This window comes from Maniola hyperantus, chromosome Z, assembly GCF_902806685.2.
Source record: "Maniola hyperantus chromosome Z, iAphHyp1.2, whole genome shotgun sequence".
NCBI lineage: Eukaryota > Metazoa > Arthropoda > Insecta > Lepidoptera > Nymphalidae > Maniola > Maniola hyperantus.
Window position 1 is genome coordinate 10,096,007 of NC_048564.1, and position 22,719 is coordinate 10,118,725.

Sequence of the window (22,719 nt, forward strand, 5' to 3'; positions counted from 1 at the left end):
GGACTACGCGTTAATGAATTACAACTCAGTATACATTTTAACTTTCATCCCCTCTCCTACGGGAACCATGCTGAATTTCGGGATAAAAAGTATCCTATATTCTTCCTCATAGTATGACCTCAAATCGTACCAAGTTTCATTGGAATCCATTCAGTAGTTTCAGCGTGATGCGCGGCCGTGATACAGACAGACAGACAGACAAACAGACAAAAATGAAAAAAATTACAGTTTTAGGTTCAGTATCGATTATAGAGTGCCCTCGAAAAAAAAATTCAAAATATCTTCAATGTAAAGAATTTGACCTGTAACAGTTTTATTATAAGTATTACTAAGGCAGAAAGGGCCAAGAGGCGCAAATATGAGAATATAGAAAATAGTTTCATATTTGTGCCTTTTGGGGTGGAGACCATGGGTTCGTGGGGCGAGGATGCTAGATCCTTTTTTAAGGACCTTTCATCCCGTCTCGCGGAATCCACGGGGGACCGGAGGGCTAAGGCTGGCAGTTACCTCGGTCAGCATATTAGTCTGGCCATTCAACGAGGTAACGCTGCCAGCGTTCTGGGCACCCTGCCTCGTTGCGGTGGTTTAGATGATATTTTCGACTTGTAATTTTTATGTTCTAGAATAAGTTTGGTATTTTTATAAGTATTGATTATAAGCAAAATTTTGTATTTTTAGAATTTGTTTTTTAGAAGGCTTTAAAATACTGGCATCCAGGGCTGTAAAAGAAATAATAATTTAAAAAACTAAAATATTACTGGTCTGTGTATGTTATTGGTCTGTGGGTTTTTGGTGGATCTGTGCTGTGGTGTAAAATCACGACAGATTTGTGAAAATCAAATCACAGTGTAAAATAGTGGTACAAGAAATTTAGTTCTTTTTATTTAAATTTCAATCTATTTATGTTTATTCATATCGTTTTCGATATTTTGGTTTGAGCTCGATATGAATGCTGTTTTTGATACCTGTTAGTGTTGATACTTGTTGTTTTATTTTATGTGACTCATTCTCATTGTTTTGAATGGTGTCGGTGGCTCATCGTTCGACGTTTATCCATGTTGTTGTTTGTATCATTTATTATGGCCACATCGCTTTTGTGACTACGAGGTAATTAATTCCTCATGGATACGCCGCCTGTGCCAAAACCTCGCAGTACGTTTCTGTCCCAAAATGATGCCTTAAAACGGCCAGTACCTCTGCCACGAACCAAAGCATCAGCGAACACTGAAAGAATCACTGCTTCAGATGTATTACGTTCCATCAGTTCAGTTTCAAAACAAATTACGGAAGATGTTACACAAAAAGTTAGCAGCTCTGCAAAATCAGCGAACGAAAAAATAGAAAAATCTTTATCAGACGGTTCAAGGTTTGCAAAAGATACTCTAGAAAAAACGCTTTTAACATCGAGATCTGTTAGAGACTCTGTCACAAAATCAGTCATAGAAGGGACTAAATCAGCCAGCATCAAATTACGAATATCAAAAAAGCTCGAAACCCCTGGAGAAGATGACAGTCAAAGATCTATTTCGATGCCAGTCGTTGATGTAAGTCTTTTTGACAATATTCAGTTTCATTCCCCTCTCTTGGAGCAAAAAAAATACATCAATGATGAGGATCGCCTGCATAAACTTCCAGCATTACAGTTGAACACCTCATGTCTTGATGATCTCTCTCTGTTTTCTAGTAATTCTGATTCTAACACAGACACAGTGAGCAATTTTTCATATGACAGCCCAGAAAATGATCAAATAGACTTAAGTTTGAATTTAGAAAATGAAATGACATATGATACACCTAATCCATCACATTCGAATAGTGCTGTAAATTTAAGATCAGCACCCCGAGTGCCAGAGAGACGAAAAAAAAGATTGAGTGATACAGAAGTCATGCGGCAAAATTCTTTATATGAAAACTGGGCACTTCCCTATTCTTCACCTAGCTCACCAAACATACACAGTGAGATGAAACCGAGGCCAAGTAAAAGTACAATATATGAGTTTGACCCTTTAAACAACAACCACACATCCTCAGTCAAGAAGTATGAAGGGGTGAGCAATGAACTCATTTTGTTGGAATCCTTTCTGATAGGGGATACCTATGGCACAATTATTTCGAGTGCAGACAATGGGAGTGATGACACATATGACTTTACTGAAACAGAGTATTTCAATCCACCCACACCACCTGAACGTTTCGATAGCCTCTGCCCTGATACATCATCAAAATCCACATCTGCATTGACAAGTGCTAAAGAAATAAGTGATAAGAGTGAAATTAATCAAGACAAAGTAAGTTGGTATGTAAATGATGACGCTGCATCTGTTTCATCAGAGCAGAATAAAATACAAAGTTCAATGATGCAAAAGTTCTCAAATATATTGAAACTTGATACAGTAAGAGTCAGGTCAACAAAGCAAATTGTTAAAAAACTAGAGCTGATTGAGCGTCCCCCGATTAACAACTTACCAGTGTCTTATTTCAGTGGGATGTTGAATAAAGTGGTCACTGGTATAGTGGAGGATTTGTTTAAGAATTCCCAATCTCGTTATTGTGTGTTATCAGATCAGAAGCTGATCTGTTATTCAGATCCAACAAATTTAATTTTGAGGGAAGCTTATATGCTAGAAAATATATATTCTGTACAGATTGTCCTGCCATTATCGTCAAGGTAAGTGAATATTAAAATTAAGTACTTAACATATTATTATGTATTTGGAAATATTCATATTAAGTACATATAAGTAATTTAAGTTTAAGTGCGAAAAGCAGCCCAGAGCGAAGAAGAAGAAGAAGAAGATGGTACCCCACTTGGTATAGTAATCTTACTTTTTTGTGTGATGTAACTACAAATTGACGGATGAACACATTTTATTTTTTGTGTGATGTAACTACAAATTGACGGTTTTTTGGATTTTTTCTTTTACATCTATCTGACAAATTTCATAGTTCTAGGTCAATGAGAAGTGCCCTATAAGATTCTTGACAGACTGACAACAAAGTGCGAGCCTGTCACACACCAAAAAAATAGTGGAACAATGTTTTTAAGCAATGTTCCTAAGTCTAATAAACATAATCTTCATCATATTGAGTATGTTAATATAATAGGAGAAATGCTTTGAGTTAACACACGTGATGTATTTACTTGTCCCACAGTACAATAAACAACTCTTATTGTTTTGAATTGATGGTTTCAACGGGGGTACGCAATGCACCACGGAAAGTTCTATTCAGTTGTTCGAGTGCATCGGAAAGACGCAATTGGGCCCAAAAGCTTGCTGAGCATCTCACCAATGTCTTCCCAACTAAATATACTACTGAGTTTACAAGATGTGGATGGTGTTATCTTAAGGTATTTGTCTAATCTTCCTAATCACACTAATCTTCTCTATATATAAAAATGAATCGCTGAATGTGTTGCTGATCGCAAATCTCGAGAACAGCTGAAGCGATTTCGCTAATTCTTTTTTCATAATATTCCTTGAAGTACGGGGATGGATCTTACGGAGAGAAATTTAAAAAAAAATCACAAAGTTACAAAGTTCGCCAGGCTAGTAATATTATAAATGTGAAAGTTTGTATGTTTGTTACTCCTTCAATTGTGCAGATAGTAGTATCTCAAATATTGACATTGATTTTATCCCCGAATTGAGCAGGCATGCATTTGTCTGGCACGCGCTGGCTCTCTCTCTATTATCATGATGCATTTGTTTTGACGTCGTAGTCTGTTGTATTCACTGATTCCTACTAATAGAAGTATGCTGGAGCGGCTGGACCTGCGATTGCCGATGGTGTACTTGTACCTAAATAATATGTCCTTTTCATCGATTATATTGGTACTGATTCTGAACTAAATTTAAGAGCATTTGCATCCTCTTCTTACTAATATAATATGAAAAGGACAGACATAGTTAGACAGTTTTAAGTTTAATTTAGAGCAGTCAAACCTCGTGACTTTAGCTGCCAGTCGCGAGCGTACCGTTTAAATTTGTAGCGTGCACTAGAATCTAGAGTCTTTAAATGTAAAATTCATGTTCCGTCTTCTTTTAACAATATTAAAAAGAAGAGAATACAGATACTCTAAATATAGTTTAGCGAAAAATAGCAGAATCAGCGCCATTGTTTGTTTTATGAACTGTCTAGCTCATCCTTGACTTCCCGTGATATGTAATTGATACGAGTGCAAACTTGCATTTTAGAGTATGACTCACCAGTTACAAAGTCTAATTACAATTTTTTTTTAAGAATATTGGCCATGTTAAATGACTAATATTCCCTTTTCCTCTCCAACTAAGCGTCAAGCTTGTGCTAAGAGTAGGTACGACAATAGTGCAACGGGCGGGGTTTGAACTGTCGACCTTTCGGTTTTCAGTCCACTCCTTTACCGGTTGAGCTATTGAGGCTCTATCTTTTTTGTAATGGGTATTAGTTAATTATCTAAAATATTTGTAACAGTTTTTGTGCGATTACCTATTACAAAAACTATACTTTTGTCCAGTCTAATAAAACTCAGAAATATATAATCCTATTTGTTACGAATATCAAGTTGGCCGCTAAAGGATCAAGACAATATTATTGTCGTCACTGTTGCTGCGAATGAATGATTTAGTTAATGCTAGAAATCGAATCATCAACAAGTGGTCATAATTGGCTTGTAGGTACTTAGTGACGCATACTAACTGGGCATAATCAGGCACAATACATAAAAAACTTTGCCTAGACAAGATCATTACTAAATATGGCTTTGCACTTTTAGATATTCACGTTAAGTTCTACTGTGTGTTTTAAATCCTACTAATAATAAATGTGAAAGTGTGTATGTTTGTTACTCAATCACGCAAAAACGGCTGAACGGATTTGGATGAAATTTGGAATGAAAATAGATTATACCCTGGATTAACACATAGGCTACTTTTTATCCCGGAAAATAAAAGAATTCCCGCGGTATTTTGAAAAATGTAAATCCACGCGGACGAAGTCGTGGGCATCAGCTTGTAAGTTATAATTTACTGCACTATTTACAAAGGACGATGGCACTATCAGGTAGTGATCATTTCTTTTCAGTAGCTGAAGCTACTAAAAAAAGCCATAACGGATTAGCTAAACACTAGTGGACTATATGGATCGGCGGGGATTCCTTTTTCTATAAAAGCTGATAGTTTATTTGCATATTGTTCCAACACAGGAAGAAACGATCACAGACTCTTAAGTTTGAATCATGGTGGCTTTGGGAGATAACATGTAACAAAGATGTATAAAATTACTCCCTACTTTCGTCATAAAGTGTATTTTTTATATTTTCTTCGGGATAGTATTATAAATCACGTTGCACATCGACAGACATTTAGTGTAGTGGAAACCCCATGCTAGACACTTAAAATTTAATAAAATAAAACTATTTATTTACAAATAAATGAATTTTAAATATGGGGGTTACTTTTGGCGGGCTAATTAGAATATCTGAAAAAATATAAATAAACAGTTTTAAATCTATTCCCTCCACTTATCTTCGAAATGGCTGAGCCTAAAATTTTGAAAAAGTACAGAAAAAGGTTCTTTATTTATAGATTATTATAGAAAAACCTATACGAAGTCTGTGGTCTTAAAATAATGTACAAACTTACATAGTCATCGTCCGGAATCCTCTCCACGCGAGTACGATTATATAAAGGTTCCGTTTTTCATTCGGACGCACGGAACTCTAAAAACGAATAAATATACACAATGCATTGTAAGGGATAAAATAATTTTGAAAGTGTTATTGTTCCCATTCGTCTACGCGCTGATGTGGTAAGTGCTTGTGCGACTGCGATTGTGATTATATCAACTTGTTTGACAAAGGGAATGATTTCCTCGTACTTATGGACTAGTTTAAACCACCAGCGGCTCTCTGCGTCTTGTTTGATGTCGTCTGCCCACCTACTGGGGGTCTTCTAAAGCTGCGCTTCTCTGTGCCAGCTTGGGACTCTAGCACCTTGGTAAATCCAATGGCTACCATATTATGTGTCTCTGCCATAAATCTATAGTTACACCTTTATTTTACCTGTAACTTTCTATCGGCATTAATGAAATGGTCGTTTCACAGGAAGGAGTGAGCGGGGAATGGCGTGGCGCGTGGATCATGTTGATACGTCGCGTCCTCGTCTACTATGCGGGCGAAGACGTATGCCCTGTTGACCTGAGGAAAACACGCTGCGTGGGTGAGTGTTATGAATCCAATATAATTCTTTCCACACTACAGAATAAGAATAGATAGATATGCTGCATGACGGTACGGCACGACAGAACGTTACGCGTTCGAGTGTCGAAGCCCTCAGCGGCGACGCGTGACAACATTTTGATGACCTCCCAGGCGCAGTGGTGAGCGCTGAGGTCTTATAAGTGAGAGGTGCGAGGTACAATTCCCGGAAGGGGCAATTCGGGAATTTATAATATTAAAATTATCTCTGTTCTGATCTGGTCTGGTGGGAGGCATCGGCCGTGGCTAGTTACCACCGGCAGTTACGGCAAAGCCATGGAGTACGCGTATATAAATGGCATGTCGAATATATATATTTTATGATTACATATATTTATGTATTCTATTACAAGCTGATGCCCGCGATTTCGTCGAACTTGACGATATAGTTATTCTAAGAAACGATTAAGTATCTTTGATTTCCCTTCATCCCTAGTTAAATATTTCACAGACCGAGTTCCCTTACTCTACTCTAGTTCACTCTGGTATCGTACTAGGGATTCACAATTGCCTACATCCGCCCGGAACCTTGGGTGTGCATTCGTCAATTATCATTATGTAACGTATGTCACTCAGCGGGCGATGTAGAGAGCTATGCTTGGAGTTTCTCTACGTGATCTAATAAGAAATGGGGAGATCCGTTGGGGAACCAGAGTAACCGACATAGCTCAGCGGATTGCGAAGCTGAAGTGCCAATAGGCAGGGCACATAGTTCGAAAAGCCAATATATGTTCGGGTTCCAAGGCACCAGAATGACGACCTCGCACCGTAAATTACAGCGGGAGAAATCCCTACAGAACCCCCACTAGTTGGATAGACGACATCAAACGAGTCGCATGGAGCTGCTAGACTCAGGCGGCACAAGACCGTGGCATGTGGAAATCCTTACAAGAGTATATTATGTCCAGAAGTATACTTCTATCGGTTAATGATGATGATTTATAACTTTCTTTTCGGAATTACGTGCGTTTTTAGCAATTGTATATTATATCACTTGCTTTCATGGTGAAGGAAAACATCGTAAGGAGACCTTCATAGCTTTGGCTTTTGAGTTCTCCATAATGTTAGCCTACTTATCCTTGCAGGTACGGATTACATGTTCCCTTTGTTCTTTATTATTTACTATTATTAGATGTAGCCATACTTCGCTCTGGACGCATTCTCATGTAGAAATCCAAGTAAAGAGGTTGTGATCTAATATTTGAACAGTAGAGCAATAGTTAAAATTCATTTTTTAGACGATAATAATAATACTTGATTGTAAAACCACAGTGATGTAAATAAAGCGTTTCAGGGTGACATTACTTAATTAAACGGCTAGATAACGATATTAGGAAGGAAATATACCTGATATTTAATAGACCATGAAGTTTTATTTAATAATCCTTCTGAACTGAGTTCCAATAAAATGTTATCAAAGGTGTGAAGTCTGCTAATTTGCACTTGGACAGCGTGCCCTAGCCTGGTGGATGGACAGAACACTCCTCATCCTGAGTGGAAACCCGTGCCTAGTAGTGGACCAATCATCATCATCAATCGATAGACGTTCACTGCTGGACATAGGTCTCTTGTAGAGACTTCCACACGCCACGGTCTTGCGCCGCGGCCTGAATCCAGCAGCTTCCTGCGACTCGTCTGATGTCGCTCGACCACCGTGTGGGAGGTCTTCCAACACTGCGCCTTGCAGTGCGAGGTCGCCATTCCAGCACCTTCTTGGTACCCCAACGTCTATCGGTTTTACAAACTATGTGCCCTTCCCATTGCCACTAAAGCTTCGCAACCCGTTGATCTATGTCGGTTACTCTAGTTTTCCCACGGATCTCCTCATTTCTGATTTGATCACGTAAAATACCACACAAGTCGACCAGTAGTAATATGAAAATCAATAAAAGTGGTAATTTTGAAAAGTAACATGAATTTATTTTGTTGGCAGTTACACAAGCAGCGGACGCTGAAACAAAGCAGCTTTGTCCATCGGACGGCAGTTTTAACCTAATCCTAGACTGTCCTCATGCCACCCTGTACTTACGCTTCCCTCATGAGAGAGAACTTAAGGTAAGCTTATTAAGAAACTAGCTGATGCCCGCGACTTCGTCCGCATGCAATTAGGTTTTTTAAAAATCCCGTGGGAACTCTTTGATTTTCCGGAATAAAAAGTAGCCTCTGTCACTCTCCAGCCCCCCAATTGTGTAAGAATAACCATTTCATGGCTATCGCAATCGTCAAGAATTCTGCCCTTTGATTGGCTGTGAAAAAATGTAAACAGCGAATCAACCAATCAAAGGGCAGAATTTCTTGACGATTGCGATAGCCATGAAATGGTTATTCTTACACAATTGGGGGGCAGGTCTTTATCTATACCCATGCAAAAAATCACGTCAATCCGTTGCACCGTTGCGACGTGATTGAAGGACAAACCAACAATCCAACAAACAAACACACTTTCGCATTTATAATAAGGGTACTGATTAGATGTTGCCCGCGACTTTGTCCTTGTGGATTAAGTTTTTGAAAATTTTGTGGAAAATTTTGATTTCCAGAATTCTTACCTTACTTCCTTGGAAGGGAATGAACAATGATTTTATGGAACATACCTTGAAAAGTTCCAGTAATCTCGATTGTTTTAATCTGAATGTAGCTCTTAAAATCCACTTATTTGTCTCGTATCTCTGTACCAAGCAAATGGCATCGTTTAAACTTGACCATTTGGATTTAGGTTTGTTCAAAATCTCGTGTGAACTTTTTGATTTTTCGGAACCAAAAGTAGCCTATGCCTTTAAGCCAAATTTCGGCCACGGTGCCGAATCTCCATAGAGGTTAGCCAACTGCGCGGGAAATGGTATTTTAGTGCACAAGTGTGTGCGCATACACAGGTGCTTTCTCTACTCTCTCACTCTCATAGCCTGATGTGACCGGAGAGAGATAAAGCGCAGAACCGACAATTTAACGTGATCTTCGGGGCGCGGGTGTGAAACACCGTCAATTTCCTAACTCCCCCAAGTACCCAGGAACCCAGGACCTCGTTCATCTAAACAACAATGCAACATGGGTATTATTGTTCAACAATACCGACTCGTCAGTGCATGAGCTTACATTTGCAGGGTTGGAAGTACATGGTGACGCTCGCTGCTCACAATAATGGAGCATTTATTCATCATCAGCAACTTACAAAAGACAATATTCCGGTAATTGTGGACAAGAGTCTTAGCTTCATCTACGCACACGGTATGTATCACGATCCTTCATGTTGTTTTACAAAATTATAAAATCATAAATACACATTTTGATTAAAAGTCAATAGTTTAAATAATAAAATAGAGAGTTTAAAATGTTTATGGAACAAAATGTTAGGATGTACAATATTATAAAATGCTAACTGATGCCCGCGACTTTGTCCGCGTGTATTTAGGTTTTTCAAAATCCCGTGGGTACTTTGGGTACTATGTGTAAATTCAGGATATAATCTACCTTCATTCCAAATTTCAGCCAAATTCGTCCAGGCGTCCAGTAGTTTTTGCGTGTAAGAATAGCAAATAGACACATACACACACATACATACACATATACAAACTTTCGCGTTTATAATATTAGTGTGATATCGGCGCGCAGCTCCGGTGTCAGCTAACGTCTAACACCTCGCCCAATTCATGGGAATGCATTTGCTTATATTACTCCCGTTTAGCTTATCGCGTAGCAAAGTACAACGTCCTTTGTTTTCTTTACGAGCGGTAGTGACGTGATTGCTATGGAATCGAATGTGCCTGGGGTTGGCTTGTTTTTCTATTATGTTTATGAAAGCTTACATTACAAGACCATTAATTTTGCAGTTAAATTCTGACTTCTGTACCGACTAAGCGCGACCCACGGACTCATAAATACGCTGTCCTAATTTAATCTTGACAAAGACTTTTGAACGTAGATTAGGTATAAGCTGGACATTCTTCAAGAACACAGTGAGTAGTGAACAATATAAGACTAGTGATTTCATTATACCCTGATAGTTATTGTATTTGGCATGCGCGTTTCCTTTGCCCAAAAATATAAACGAACTAAGCGAGAACTACCCTACTGATGACGGTCGTGAGCCGCCCTTTCCGACATATACAAAATTTTCGAACGTATCTTGAGACATGAAACGAAACCCAGAGCAATATAAATTCAAAACACTTTCTCACTGGGTAAGTAAAAATCAATTTTGCTCACTGGTTTCACAGGCGTCCTTTTTGAGCTAGTGAAATGAAAAATATATTTATTACATTAATTCACTCAAATTTAAATGTTTCACAGGTAGTCTGTCCGAAGGGATATACCGAAGGGCTGGTAGTTCGTTGGTGCTATCGGAGCTCCTAGCACGTTTCCGCCGAGACTCATGGTCGGTTCAGCTCACGCCGGGGCAGCATTCTGAGCACGACGTCGCCGGAGTACTGAAGAGGTTCTTCCGCGACCTGCCCGAGCCACTCGTGCCTCAGGAGAAACATAGCGCGCTTATTGAGGTGCTAGGTAAATATAACTCTTTTTTCTTCTTCCGTAATACTCTTGGCAGAGTGGTCTTGGTCATCACAAAATGAAGTCTTTAAGGTCTGTCTGTACGTCCGCATGTCACAGATCTCTAGCTCGTAGTCGAGATACAGACCTGAAGTTTTGGTATTATATTGTGGTTACAGAACTGAGCGAGCCGGCAGCGCGTCACGCGGCGTACCGCGACGTGATGACGTCACTGCCGCTCGTGGCGCAGCGGACCGCGCGCAGACTGTTCGCGCACCTGCACTTTCTGCAGACCATGGTGCACGCTAACAAGATGAATGCCGAGAACCTTGCGTCGGTGTGGGCACCCACAATCATGCCTACCGCAGTGGTAAGCGTTATCTGCAATGTATTCCATTTTTTAGGCGACCTGCTTGGCGCGGTGATGAGCGCTGCAGTCTTATAAGTGGGATGTCCCGGGCTCGATTCCCGGCAGAGGCAATTTGGGAATTTTTATTTTCTAAATTGTCTCTAGTCTGGTCTGGTAAAGGGCTTCGGCCGTGGCTTGTAGCGGCAAAGTCGTGCCGCCAAGTGATTTAGCGTCCCGATACGATGTCGTGTACAAAACTGATCATTGCGATGATAGGGTTAACTTCATTTTACTTCCTTTTTTAGTAAGATTAAAAAGAAACCAGATCCGGATACTCTTTTAGTTTAGGGAAAGACATCAGAATCGACCCTATTATTTAAATTTTGCGCTTGGTTCTTTAGACCAGCCAAACGCTGCAGACCGCTTGGTCGGTCAAGGAGCACCACGTGGTCCGGGATATGATCGTCAGCTACGAGGACATTTGGGAGCCGACTGAGGCCGAGCTGCGCAGGGAAGCCGCCATCAGGCGCGTACTGGTGCGAGTGCTGAGCAACACCGCGACCACTGCGCCCAAAGCTGCCGGCGATCTGCGCGCCTGGATATACGTACACGATCGCAACACTTGCCACCAAGTATCCGTGAGTATTGACTCTGTTAGATAAAAAAAGAGATACACACTTAAATACTTTATTTCACACAAGATACATTAAATATAACTTACTTAAAATTAAGCTTATTGCTGGTCGATCACGAAAAGCCTGCATTACCATTGCAACAATCTCAATTAATGTGATTGGCTGAATTCATAGTATTCTTGTTGCAACAATCCATTGTAACCAATAGTGATCAAGTATCGACCAATCAGAGGATTACGAACGTCACAATATAGCTGGCAAACTATGGCGGCTGGATATTTCTTTTACATATTATGAAGTTATGATTGTTGCTACTTCAATTAATTTGAAAACCAAAAAAAAAACCCCACTGTTATCTCATAGTTTTGTTTTCACTTCTGTCAGCGTCCCCACTGTCTGCCATTTTTTTTTCATAATACCTCAATTTTGAATTGTAGGTTGGAAAGTTTTTAGAAAATGCATCCAGTTATTTTAATTATATTCTGTATATTAGATAGATTTTGACAATAATAACAAAGTAATACAAGCCATGAGATATGACGACCGACCGACCGACATACTGATCTATCAACGCATAGCTCAAATTACTGGACCGATCGGGCTGAAATTTGGCATTCAGATAGCTATTATGACTAAGAGACCGCTAAGAAAGGATTTTTGAAAATGCAACCCCTAAAGGGGTAAAAAATAAGGGGTTTGAAATTTGCGTAGTCCACGCGGACGAAGTCGCGGGAATAAGCTAGTTATAAACTAAAATGACAGAAACCAGCACTAAACATTAGTTCCAAAAATTGAATACTTTATTTAAACTATAGCTTTTGTTCATGATCAGCTAACGCCGAATAAAACGGGCTCGGATATCTGCATTGAACTCAGCGAGAAAGCGAAAATGGAGTCTCATCTGCTCATGCTCGAAGAAGTGATTTGCGACGGCTCCATGCGACGCGTCGTTCACATTGATGAGTTCGTCCTGGACGTTGTTTTACGTTGGGGCTATTGGGACGAAAAGGATAGAAAAGATAACTATTTACTCGTGAAGGAAAATAAGATACTCCACGAACTAGAGGCGCTCAAGTCCACAACTTCCGTGTGTGGCGAGCTACGGTTAGCGAACGAGACTGCGAAGGCCTTTAAGCTGCATATGTTCGAATTTAGTCGCGGGAAGTTGTGTTACTACAAGGATAAACAGGTGCGTACCTCAACAGTCTTGCTATTCATGATTTTAGACTTATTTCGTGGCTTAACGACAATAATATAAAGTAAATGTCGGGAATGTACCACGATTAATATGATGATTTGGAGTTATCAATATTTTGACCCGGTGGCATGAGTTATGGCCGGTACGACATCCAAAGTTAATAGTGACGTATTCACTTTGGGTATTGTACGACGCTGCCCTGGTTTGTATATGCAACTGGATAGAAATATCGATAATACGTTCCTAATATTTATATTATACTAGCTGACCCGGCGAACTTCGTACCGTTAGGCGGTTATTTTACAGGCAGTTTTTTAAATTTTTCTCTCCGTAAGAACCATCCTCGTACTTCAAGGAATATTATGAAAAAAGAATTAGCGAAATCGGTTCAGCTGTTCTCGAGATTTGCGATCAGCAACACATTCAGCGATTCATTTTTATATATAGAGATAAAGTCTTTTTATTAAGATAATGCTCCCACATTGCGTTGTTGGTCTAGTGACTAACTTATTCCTCTGTGAATCATTAGGATTACCCAGGTCGGGTCAAAACATTCTAAAAAGAAATTCTTAGTAGCAGCCTTATTTGGTGGTGTTACACCCCGTGCCTCGGAAAGCAGTTGTTCCTGCGCTTAATCTCTTTGGCCGACTTGCCGTCCTATCAGACTAGAGAGACGCATTAGAGAGTATACCTGGTTTGCGCATTTACGTGCACACTGTGCACTAAAGAACACAAGAACAAAGTGTCTTCCAATAAAGTATGTTAACTATAGACTAAGATAAGTTAATGGACCGATTCTTAGGTATAAGGACGTGTATAAGTTTAGGTTAATATAATATTATTTATTAACCTCTCTATAGGCTAGATGGTAATGATAGTAAAGTACTGTTGTCAGTACTTTACGATTAAAAAAAAACTGTGCACTATAATATTATCGCCTGCTAAGTTGGCTAGTCTCTATTGAAAATTTCGTCAGAAGTATAACTGCGCAGAGTAATAAACAAACACTATAGGTTATTTTGAATTTTGCATTAATGTGTTTTCTTTGTTTTAGGGTTCCCACAAAATTGAAGAATGGGATATAAAGAAAATAGTCTGGTACGTCGGACACGAACCGAAGCGGAACCCCCAGGCACAGTGGACTGTCACTTTTATACCTAAAAATGATAAACTTAAAAGGTAAATTCATCATCATCATCATCATCATGATCAACCCATCACCGGCTCACTACAGAGCGCGGGTCTCCTCTCAGAGTGAGAAGGGTTTTGGCCATAGTCTACCACGCTGGCCATGTGCGGATTGGTAGACTTCACACACCTTTGAGAACCTTATGGAGAACTCTCAGGCATGCAGGTTTCCTCACGATGTTTTCCTTCACCGTTAAAGCAAGTGATATTTAATTAATTAAAACGCACATAATTCCGAAAAGCTAGAGGTGCGTGCCCGAAATTGAACCCCCGACCTCCGATTAGAAGGCGGAAGTCCTAACCACTAGGCTATCACTGCTTAAGGTAAATAACGTTTATGGAAATATTTTAAATTCACCTGATGGTATCTTAATAAGACGTGTTTAGCAAACCAATCCAATAAGTACATAATTATTATTTAAATTTAAATCTAGGTATAACAGAAGGCCAAAAGAGATTACTTAAAATTATAATTAAAACTATTTTAACATAATAGATTTAGGATAAATCTAGGTAGAGCAATAATAAAATGAAATAAAAATGGTATTGATTTGCTGAGCATATCTCTGCTTCAGTGGTAACTCCTAGGGTTTGAGTTTCATCTACAGAGTGAAGTGGAGTTGACTTTTTCATAACTAACATAACTGAATCTATGTATATCTAATCTAAATTATCTACATTTTACATCATGATTTTGTTGTACTCGTTAGTAGTTAGATATAACTCGAATGACGGAAGTGGAGTGCGTAATCGCCGTAACCCTTGGCTGCCGTGGTTTCTTTATTGGATTTTCAAATTAATATTGTACTTAGTCAAGTCATAGTTTTAAGTTTTCACAGCAGTCCCCCACTGACTGTAATTACTAATATTTTTTTTAGTAATCAATATATTTGTGCTATATATGGCCTAGTGGTTAATTTTAAGTGCCCAAATTTTTATCATTTTATAATTTACTAGTTCAAATTATAGTCGTAGTAGAGTTCAGTGATATTCTTGTTCAGTAATGGCGAAGAGCTGAGACGATGTGATGACTTATTGTTAACAGAAGCAAAGATCGGCCCTGGTTCGGCTGCACCATTGCTGGTGCCGTGAAGACAGACCAGCTCAAGTGGATGGCGGCCATGACTTACGCGGAGCACTCCGAAATACTACCGACGCCGAGGCTAATCGTCACTTAGCTGAAGAATACAAGTCTTTTTACCCGACTGAAAGAAAGATATCATCATCATCATCATCGTCAACCAATAGACGTCCACTGCTAGACATAGGTCTCTTGTAGGGACTTCCACACGCCACGGTCTTGCGCCGCCTGGATCCAGCGGCTCCCTGCGACTCGTCTGATGTCGTCCATCCACCTAGTGGGGGGTCTTCCAACGTTGCGTCTTCCGGTGCGAGGTCGCCATTCTAGCACCTTGGGGCCCTAACGTCTATCGATTGTACGAACTATGTGCCCTGCCCATTGCCACTTCAGCTTCGCAACCCGTTGAGCTATTTCGGTTACTCTATTCTCCTACGGATCTCCTCATTTCTGATTTGATCACGTAGAGAAACTCCAAGCATAGCTCTCTCCATCGCCCGCTGAGTGACTCTGAGCTTTAGAAAGAAAGATATAGAGGTTAGCAATTTTGTGTGTTTTTCGATTGTTTTTGTTCTGTTCCCTTACAATTACCAAACTATTTATTCGATTTTATCAGAATAGCTATAATATTTTACAAATGATTTATTAAAATATGAACTATCCGTCCTTGTGGTGGAGGTTTTAAGAGTGGTCGGTTTTAGAACGTCTGCACTTTGGATGCGTTTTGTAAGAATTTGACATGTGCGAACACGCAAAAACAACTCCGATCTTTCAAGTACCGTGGGAGTGCGCAGACTGGGCGCGAGTTAGTCTTAATACGCGTGTGTAGTTCTGACGTCCGAAAACAATCCGAACTTGTTGGGATTTTTAAATACACTTTCGTGCGTTAAATATTAAGAATGTATGTATAATGCATTCATTTTGAGATCTCACTCGGCATTTTAAGTGTGTGTCAGCTGTCATGTCAAAATTAGGGTTTTAGCCCTTAATTTAAAGGTGAACCGTACTTTTGACATGACAGTTGACACCTAGAGCTAAAATGGCGAGTGAGATTTCAGAATGTACGTGTTAAACCAAGTTATAGCGCGTATATTTTGAGACACAAATGTCTGCGAGATCAAAGTGAGCTGAGTTATCACTTACGTACGTAATTATCTTGGAGATACAGATTATGTACTAAAGAGGACTTCGCGAAAGCCGTATCAACGGAACACTACATATTTGACGAAGAAAATCGAATTCAGTGTGCGCACTTAACTAGTACGTTCATACTTTTACTTGCGAAATAAATTTGCAACCAAAGTTCAAGCACTTCTTAGTTTCTTAGTTTCTTAGTTAACTTAGATATAACTGCTTGTTATATCTACAGTATGAAATTGCGGCAATTAGAGCCCAGCAGAACTTTTGAAGTTACTTTTGAGGTTCGAACTTAGCTAGGATTTCCTAGGATAGCGGTACGGCCACGTAGCAGCCGCAATGGACTTGAGGAGGCACCCACTTTAGGCACAAGTTACAGTTAATATTATCATATTTAAAAAAAAATACTTGCCAAATGTATTTTTAGATGAATTTTAAATAAAGCAAATATTTTGTATTCAGAGAATTCTTTGTGAAGGAATACTTTACATTATTCCTTAGGTAAAAAAGAAGTGCATCGACTTTTTGTCTTTGTGAAGCTATATTTAGTGTATTTAAAAGGTAATAAAAGAAGTACATTGACTTTTTGTCTTTCCAAAGGAATACTTCAGAGTATTTATAAGATAATAAAAGAACTGCTTCGACTTTTTGTGCAGTACATAATAACTTTGGTTCAATCATTCGTTGGTAAGATTTTTAAAATTATATTATGAATAAAGATTGAATATACTGTTTATTAAACTAAATTAAACACTGCGTTTTGTTTCTCGTATTTATACAAATATATTTTGTATTTTAGCTCATTTTCAGTCTTATTTTCAAACTCAATACCAGTTAGATACTTATCTATTAAGATCGTAAAATGCACTTTAAGTAAGTTTTACCAATATGTGTTTCTATTTTTTTATTTTATTTAAATTTGATTATACATTTTGCCTACCTTGCTATTCAGACCTTTTTGTACGCCAAGTATAAAAGCTGCAATTTGCGCTGTCACGGAAGGCGGAATTGATTAGTTAATGGTAGCATAATTTATTTGTAGGTTGATATACCATTTTCTTTAGTTCATACTAAATATTTAAGCTCGATACGCACAAGTTTATTCTGTTATGAACTAATGAATATACTTTTAAACTGACTAGAGTACAGAAACATAAATATAATAACAAAATGTACAATCTGGCGGCCATCGCTGTCTAGCGATCTTTTCCACGCAACCAATGGTACAAATTCATTATGCTGTGCTAAGTAACAATGTACAGCCATTTTTTCTATCTATCATAAATTTACAACAAAAAATAAGTATATATTTAAATACTAGAGCAAAAACTTTTGCCCTTTTTCGAAAGTCGGTTAAAAGTAGCCTATGTACTCCTTTGTTAATCCTCAACTTGTCTGTGAAAGTCCCGTCAAAATAGGTTCAGCCGTTCCGAAGATTAGCGCGTTCAAACAGACAGACAAAATTTTTAAAAACATGTAATTTAGTTAAGGTTCAGTTCATTTCGAAATTACAGACAGACACTTCCAATTTATTTATTAGTTTTGTATAATGATGTTAGTAAAATTCATTAGATTTCACATATCACTCGCAATAAAATCTGTGTGTAAAATAATATTGTGTTATAAGTCTGAATCGGTGCTAAGTACATTAAATGATTTGGCCCTAAACCTAAAATTTGTTCCTTTTCTGCTTACCATTATTCGTGCGTCATGCACCTATACTTTAGATAGATAAGTATTTGATTAAATTTTGAGCTTTTACTATATTTTTAATTAAGATAAGAAACATATGTTTGGATTAAGAATTTTTAGTTTTCTATGAAGTGCGTTATGATTTATGGTTATGCAATACACCATGTCGTTTTTGAATTTCTTAATATTTTAATTTTTTTTTATTAGGTATATTATTTTGAAGTACTTTTATACTCTGTTTCAAACACAGTGTTCTCTTAGGATTGTAAATTTATTAGAATTGATCCGAGAAACTGAAATACTGAGTGCCTTAAAATCATTGATGTAACATATACAAGATTAATTAATTAAATCCTGAAATAGGAATTTACGATCATGGAGCCATTTAAGCTATTTTGAGAAATGTTTAAGCTGAAAGTTAGTTGACATATTTCTACAAACATTTTTAAGACTCTTTTTAGGTCTCGATGAATACGCCTCCTATTAACTTTGGTTTTAGGATTCCATACAAAATGGTAAAAAAGAAACACCTATGGTGCCACTAAATCCTTAAAACAAAGAAGTCGGTTAAAAATGAAAAAAATCAAAAACTATTATTACTTTGCATACAAATATGGGGCTGAAATTTTAAACTAGGCTTACTATAGATCAAATGGGGTTTTATTCGGCTAACAGACTGATATGTGTGATTAATTATTCAAAGGTATGGCAAAAAAACTACTTAGTATACTTTTAGATTTTTTTTGTCAAGTACTCATAATTTCCTACGAGACCTAAAGTATAGTAAAGTATAGGTACATAATATATAGCGTTGTTTATTATGTCGGTTAGTACAAGCTTTGTTTTCTCAAAATCTTGCTATCTTTACTTTGGCTGAATCGGCACGGACATTCGCGTTCGACACGCAAATCCCAATGTTATAAACCTCAATATTACAAATCTTGTATATCTTATATCAAAATTTTAAAATAGAGTAAGTGATATTAGTCTTGACTGAATATTTAAGGTGTCATGTGTGTAAGGTGCACTTATGATCAGAAAAACATAACATCACTCTTAAAAAAGATTTATGTATAGATTTTCAGACTTGATATCCCTAAGATGATGGGATGATATCCCTCGATAAGGCTTGGACAAAGTTGTGTAGATATCTAAACGGAAAAGACGTCATCATTATGACGTCATCGTTAACGAATAGACGCCCATTGCTGGACATAGGTCTCTTGTAGGGACTTCGACGCGCCACGGTCTTGCGTCGCTTGAATCCAGCGGCTCCCTACAACTCGTTTGATGTCGTCTGTCTACCTAGTGAAGGGTCTTCCAACGCTGCGCTTGCAGGTTCGAGGTCGCTATTCTAGCAGCTTGGAATCTCAATGTCCATCGGTTTTTAGAACTACGTGACCTGCTCGTTGCTACTTTAGCTTCGCAAATCGCAACCCGTTGAGATATGTCGGTTACTCTGGTTCTCCTACAGATCTCCACATTTCTGATTTGATCATGTAGAGAAACTCCAAGCATAGTTAAGTGACTCTGAACTTTCTTACGGGGCCCATAGTTAGCGACCATGTCTCTGATCTATATGTCATCAGTAGCAACACGCACACGTTCTAATGGAAATGGAAAAGTACTACGTATAAAATACCACACACATGACCAGACGCACTGTTCAGTCTTGGCTTTTCTTTACTCCCTAAATGTTATGTCAATTTAAATAATTATAGTTTAAGTATCACATTTGTCTTCATATACATATATTAAATAATATTTTAAACTCAGAGTATTCATATATAAAATGTTTTAATATAACAATTATTGTATTATTAAGTGATAAATAGGAATTACATATCACTGTTATAGTCCAAAGCCGAAATGTCAGAAAATCACGATTGGCCTGCACACTCCTCAGAAATATCCGGAGCGTTTAGTCGAAAGCCAAAACTTTGACTTCTGCCTAGCGAGTTTTCAGACCAATCTAGAAGTGCCAATCTGAATTCCTAGTCTGAAGCCGTAACTTCATTTTGCCAGTTCGTTTTTGACTAGGGCAATCCTGAATTTGTATTTGAGTGTGTTTTGGCTTGAATAAAAAATACTTTTTTTCCCAATAGAGATGTAACTGTATTAATTTTGCTTTGGACTATAACATCACTACAAAACGCGTAGAAATTCCTTATTGTAATTTTTGTTAATGAAAGATTTTACTTTTTCTTTTTAGTTGATTTTTAGAATTAATTAATATCAAAATGATTTGATTCTTGATACCAGAAATTGTATGCATAAAAATGCATTTTGTAGCTGTAAGTTTTTTTGGTTTTTAACATTTTAGTTTTTGTTACGGTCACTCAAAAGACCTAGGGCCGGCTGTGCAATATAGGTAGTTATTTTCTGCAAGGTCTGATAAATAAGGCAGATCAGAAATTAATTAATTTTTGTTTTTAATTTTAAGCAGAAATTCAATATATATTTTTTTAATGAAATTCTCACGTTTTGTAGGATTAGATATGTAAAAAAATCAAACAATTACACTACAGTAATAGGTCAGTCGCGGCTTCGGACTGATCATTGGTCACTACTTTAGGCTTCGCAGAATGCCATTAGTGATATATAAAATTTGTAAACAATTTAAAGAAGGCGCAAATAAAAAATGTGCTTTGAAACTGGTCACAAATGAAGTGAATTTATATGAAATGTAAGAGAGATTTACACTTTTTTTTAAAATCTCGCGTGGTTGACGTGTTATTCGGTTTTGTTAAAAAAAGACAAGGTTTTCCGCTTGAAGATGAGAAGTGTGTCGTTTTAACAATCCGAACCGTTTAAATGCACAACGCAAACGTTTGGCGATAATGAAAGATTGTCGTTTTGTGAAAACAGAGTGCTTCAGTGAAAACCAATGACTACTCAAAAGTAGAATCGGTTACTAAAATAGTGCTCATAGATTCTAAGTAGTTTCAATATTGTACTAGTTAGGTTACGTAAACATATTATGAATAAGGTTTATTCATGATATTTACAGCAAAGCTTTTAAAAATCTATAAGTATCTCCATCTAAATAAAAGATTAGAGTATGATAACAATATATTTATATATTATATTATCTTTGATGTTTTTAAATTAACTGAATAATATTAAAATAGGTAGCTTTCATATCTACTAATTTGTCTTCATATATTATATGAATAATAAAATTAACTACCTATGTGAAATTCGAGGGTAACATTTGAATTTATTAATGTAGATCTAAATGCCAGGTCAGACGTGTTAGGAAGTCGCCTTTAAATTATTTTTATGAAAACTCTCTGAGAGGTAAGATTACACAATTTTTTTTAATTTCTGAAAAAAAGGCAATATGAAAATCCTAGGACTATAAAATAATTATTATAATAATAATTAGATACAAACTATAGAATATTGAAAATTGAAATAATTAAAAATAAAGTGTTGCCTAAAAGGCTAAACCGCATTACGCATAGAGAATATCATGACGCGAAGCGGTGCGCCACGCAGCGCCGCTGTAATGCGGTCCGGCGTTGGAGCACCTATTTCACTAGTTAATGTGAGTTAACTTTACTAATGCTAAAAACTTTAAATTATATAGCTCTTAAGGTCTTCCGAGACGGTCAAGCGGCTTGATGGCAAGCACTTAGATTTTTGCCCAATTATGTATGTTAACTTTATAATGTTGGCTTGATGCTTGATAAATGCTTGTTATGTGCTTGACCGTGTTTGATGCAATTTTATTTTTGCTTGACGTGACGTTCGGACAGTGTTCGAGAAATAAGAAAAGTGCCTTTTGCTGGCTCAAGCTGCTTGATGGGCGCATCAAGCCGCTTGATCGTCTCAGAAGCCTTTTTGTTTTACTCTCTAGTATAATATTTATTAATGTACCAGTTGGACTATATGTGACTTTACTTATGTATGTAATACTATGTATGTAATGCTGTTCAAGCTACCTAATTTCAAATTATACATTAACTATAACAATAATTTAAAGTAAATAATCTTCTTGATCCCAGAATTTCCCAATTTTGACTCATAATCTTGTATTTAGATGTAATTATATTTCTAGGTGCACCAATGCGGGTGCCGTAAAACATATTTTAACCTTAGGATTAGAATAATATTAGTTTTGTGCTTGATTGATGTAACTGAAACCAAAATATGTTGTTGTAATTTCAGATTTTAAATTTTTATAGTAATTTTTTTCAGATTTTTTTTTGTTATTTTTATTGAAACCGTTTAGATTTCAGATATTATACGTAATGATTTAATAAATGTAGTAAGGATACGTACGATACTGTCATTTTCATTCCAAGATTTTAAATGCCATTTGTTTAATATAAGTATTTACTTACTTGATGTTGTTTCAAATATCAATAAATGTTTAGTGGGAAAGTTAAGATTTTTATTTCCCATTCACTCACTCATCATCATCTTCATCATGATCACTAACCCATCGCCACGCGCCGGTCCACTACTGAGCATGAATCTCTTCTCAGAATAAGAACGGTTATGGCTTATTCCACCACGCTCACCAAGTGCGGATTGACAGACTTCATACGCCTGGCCAATCGCACTGGGATAACGTGGCGGACTATGGCCTAAACTCTTAAAGTTAGCGACACTGTATTCTGCGAATATTGTTACTCAGTGTCATGGTGAAAATTATTTGTTTTTAAATACATCGTGATTATACCAAAATTTGCCTATGTCTATATCCCATAAGAT

At 37.4% G+C, this 22,719-nt stretch overlaps 1 protein-coding gene across 1 annotated transcript; it reads left to right on the plus strand.

Annotated features, from left to right (window-relative positions):
• Positions 1-816: 816 nt before the first annotated feature.
• On the plus strand, positions 817-22,386 carry RhoGAP15B (RhoGAP_ARAP and RA_ARAPs domain-containing protein RhoGAP15B). Its single transcript, XM_034983483.2, has 11 exons — positions 817-2,668; positions 3,154-3,349; positions 6,083-6,197; positions 8,169-8,290; positions 9,337-9,460; positions 10,523-10,735; positions 10,900-11,090; positions 11,471-11,707; positions 12,537-12,893; positions 13,957-14,081; positions 15,136-22,386. Exons 1-11 carry the CDS (start codon positions 1,122-1,124, stop codon positions 15,266-15,268), a joined length of 3,360 nt encoding a protein of 1,119 aa, XP_034839374.1. The 5' UTR covers positions 817-1,121; the 3' UTR covers positions 15,269-22,386.
• Positions 22,387-22,719: the final 333 nt, after the last annotated feature.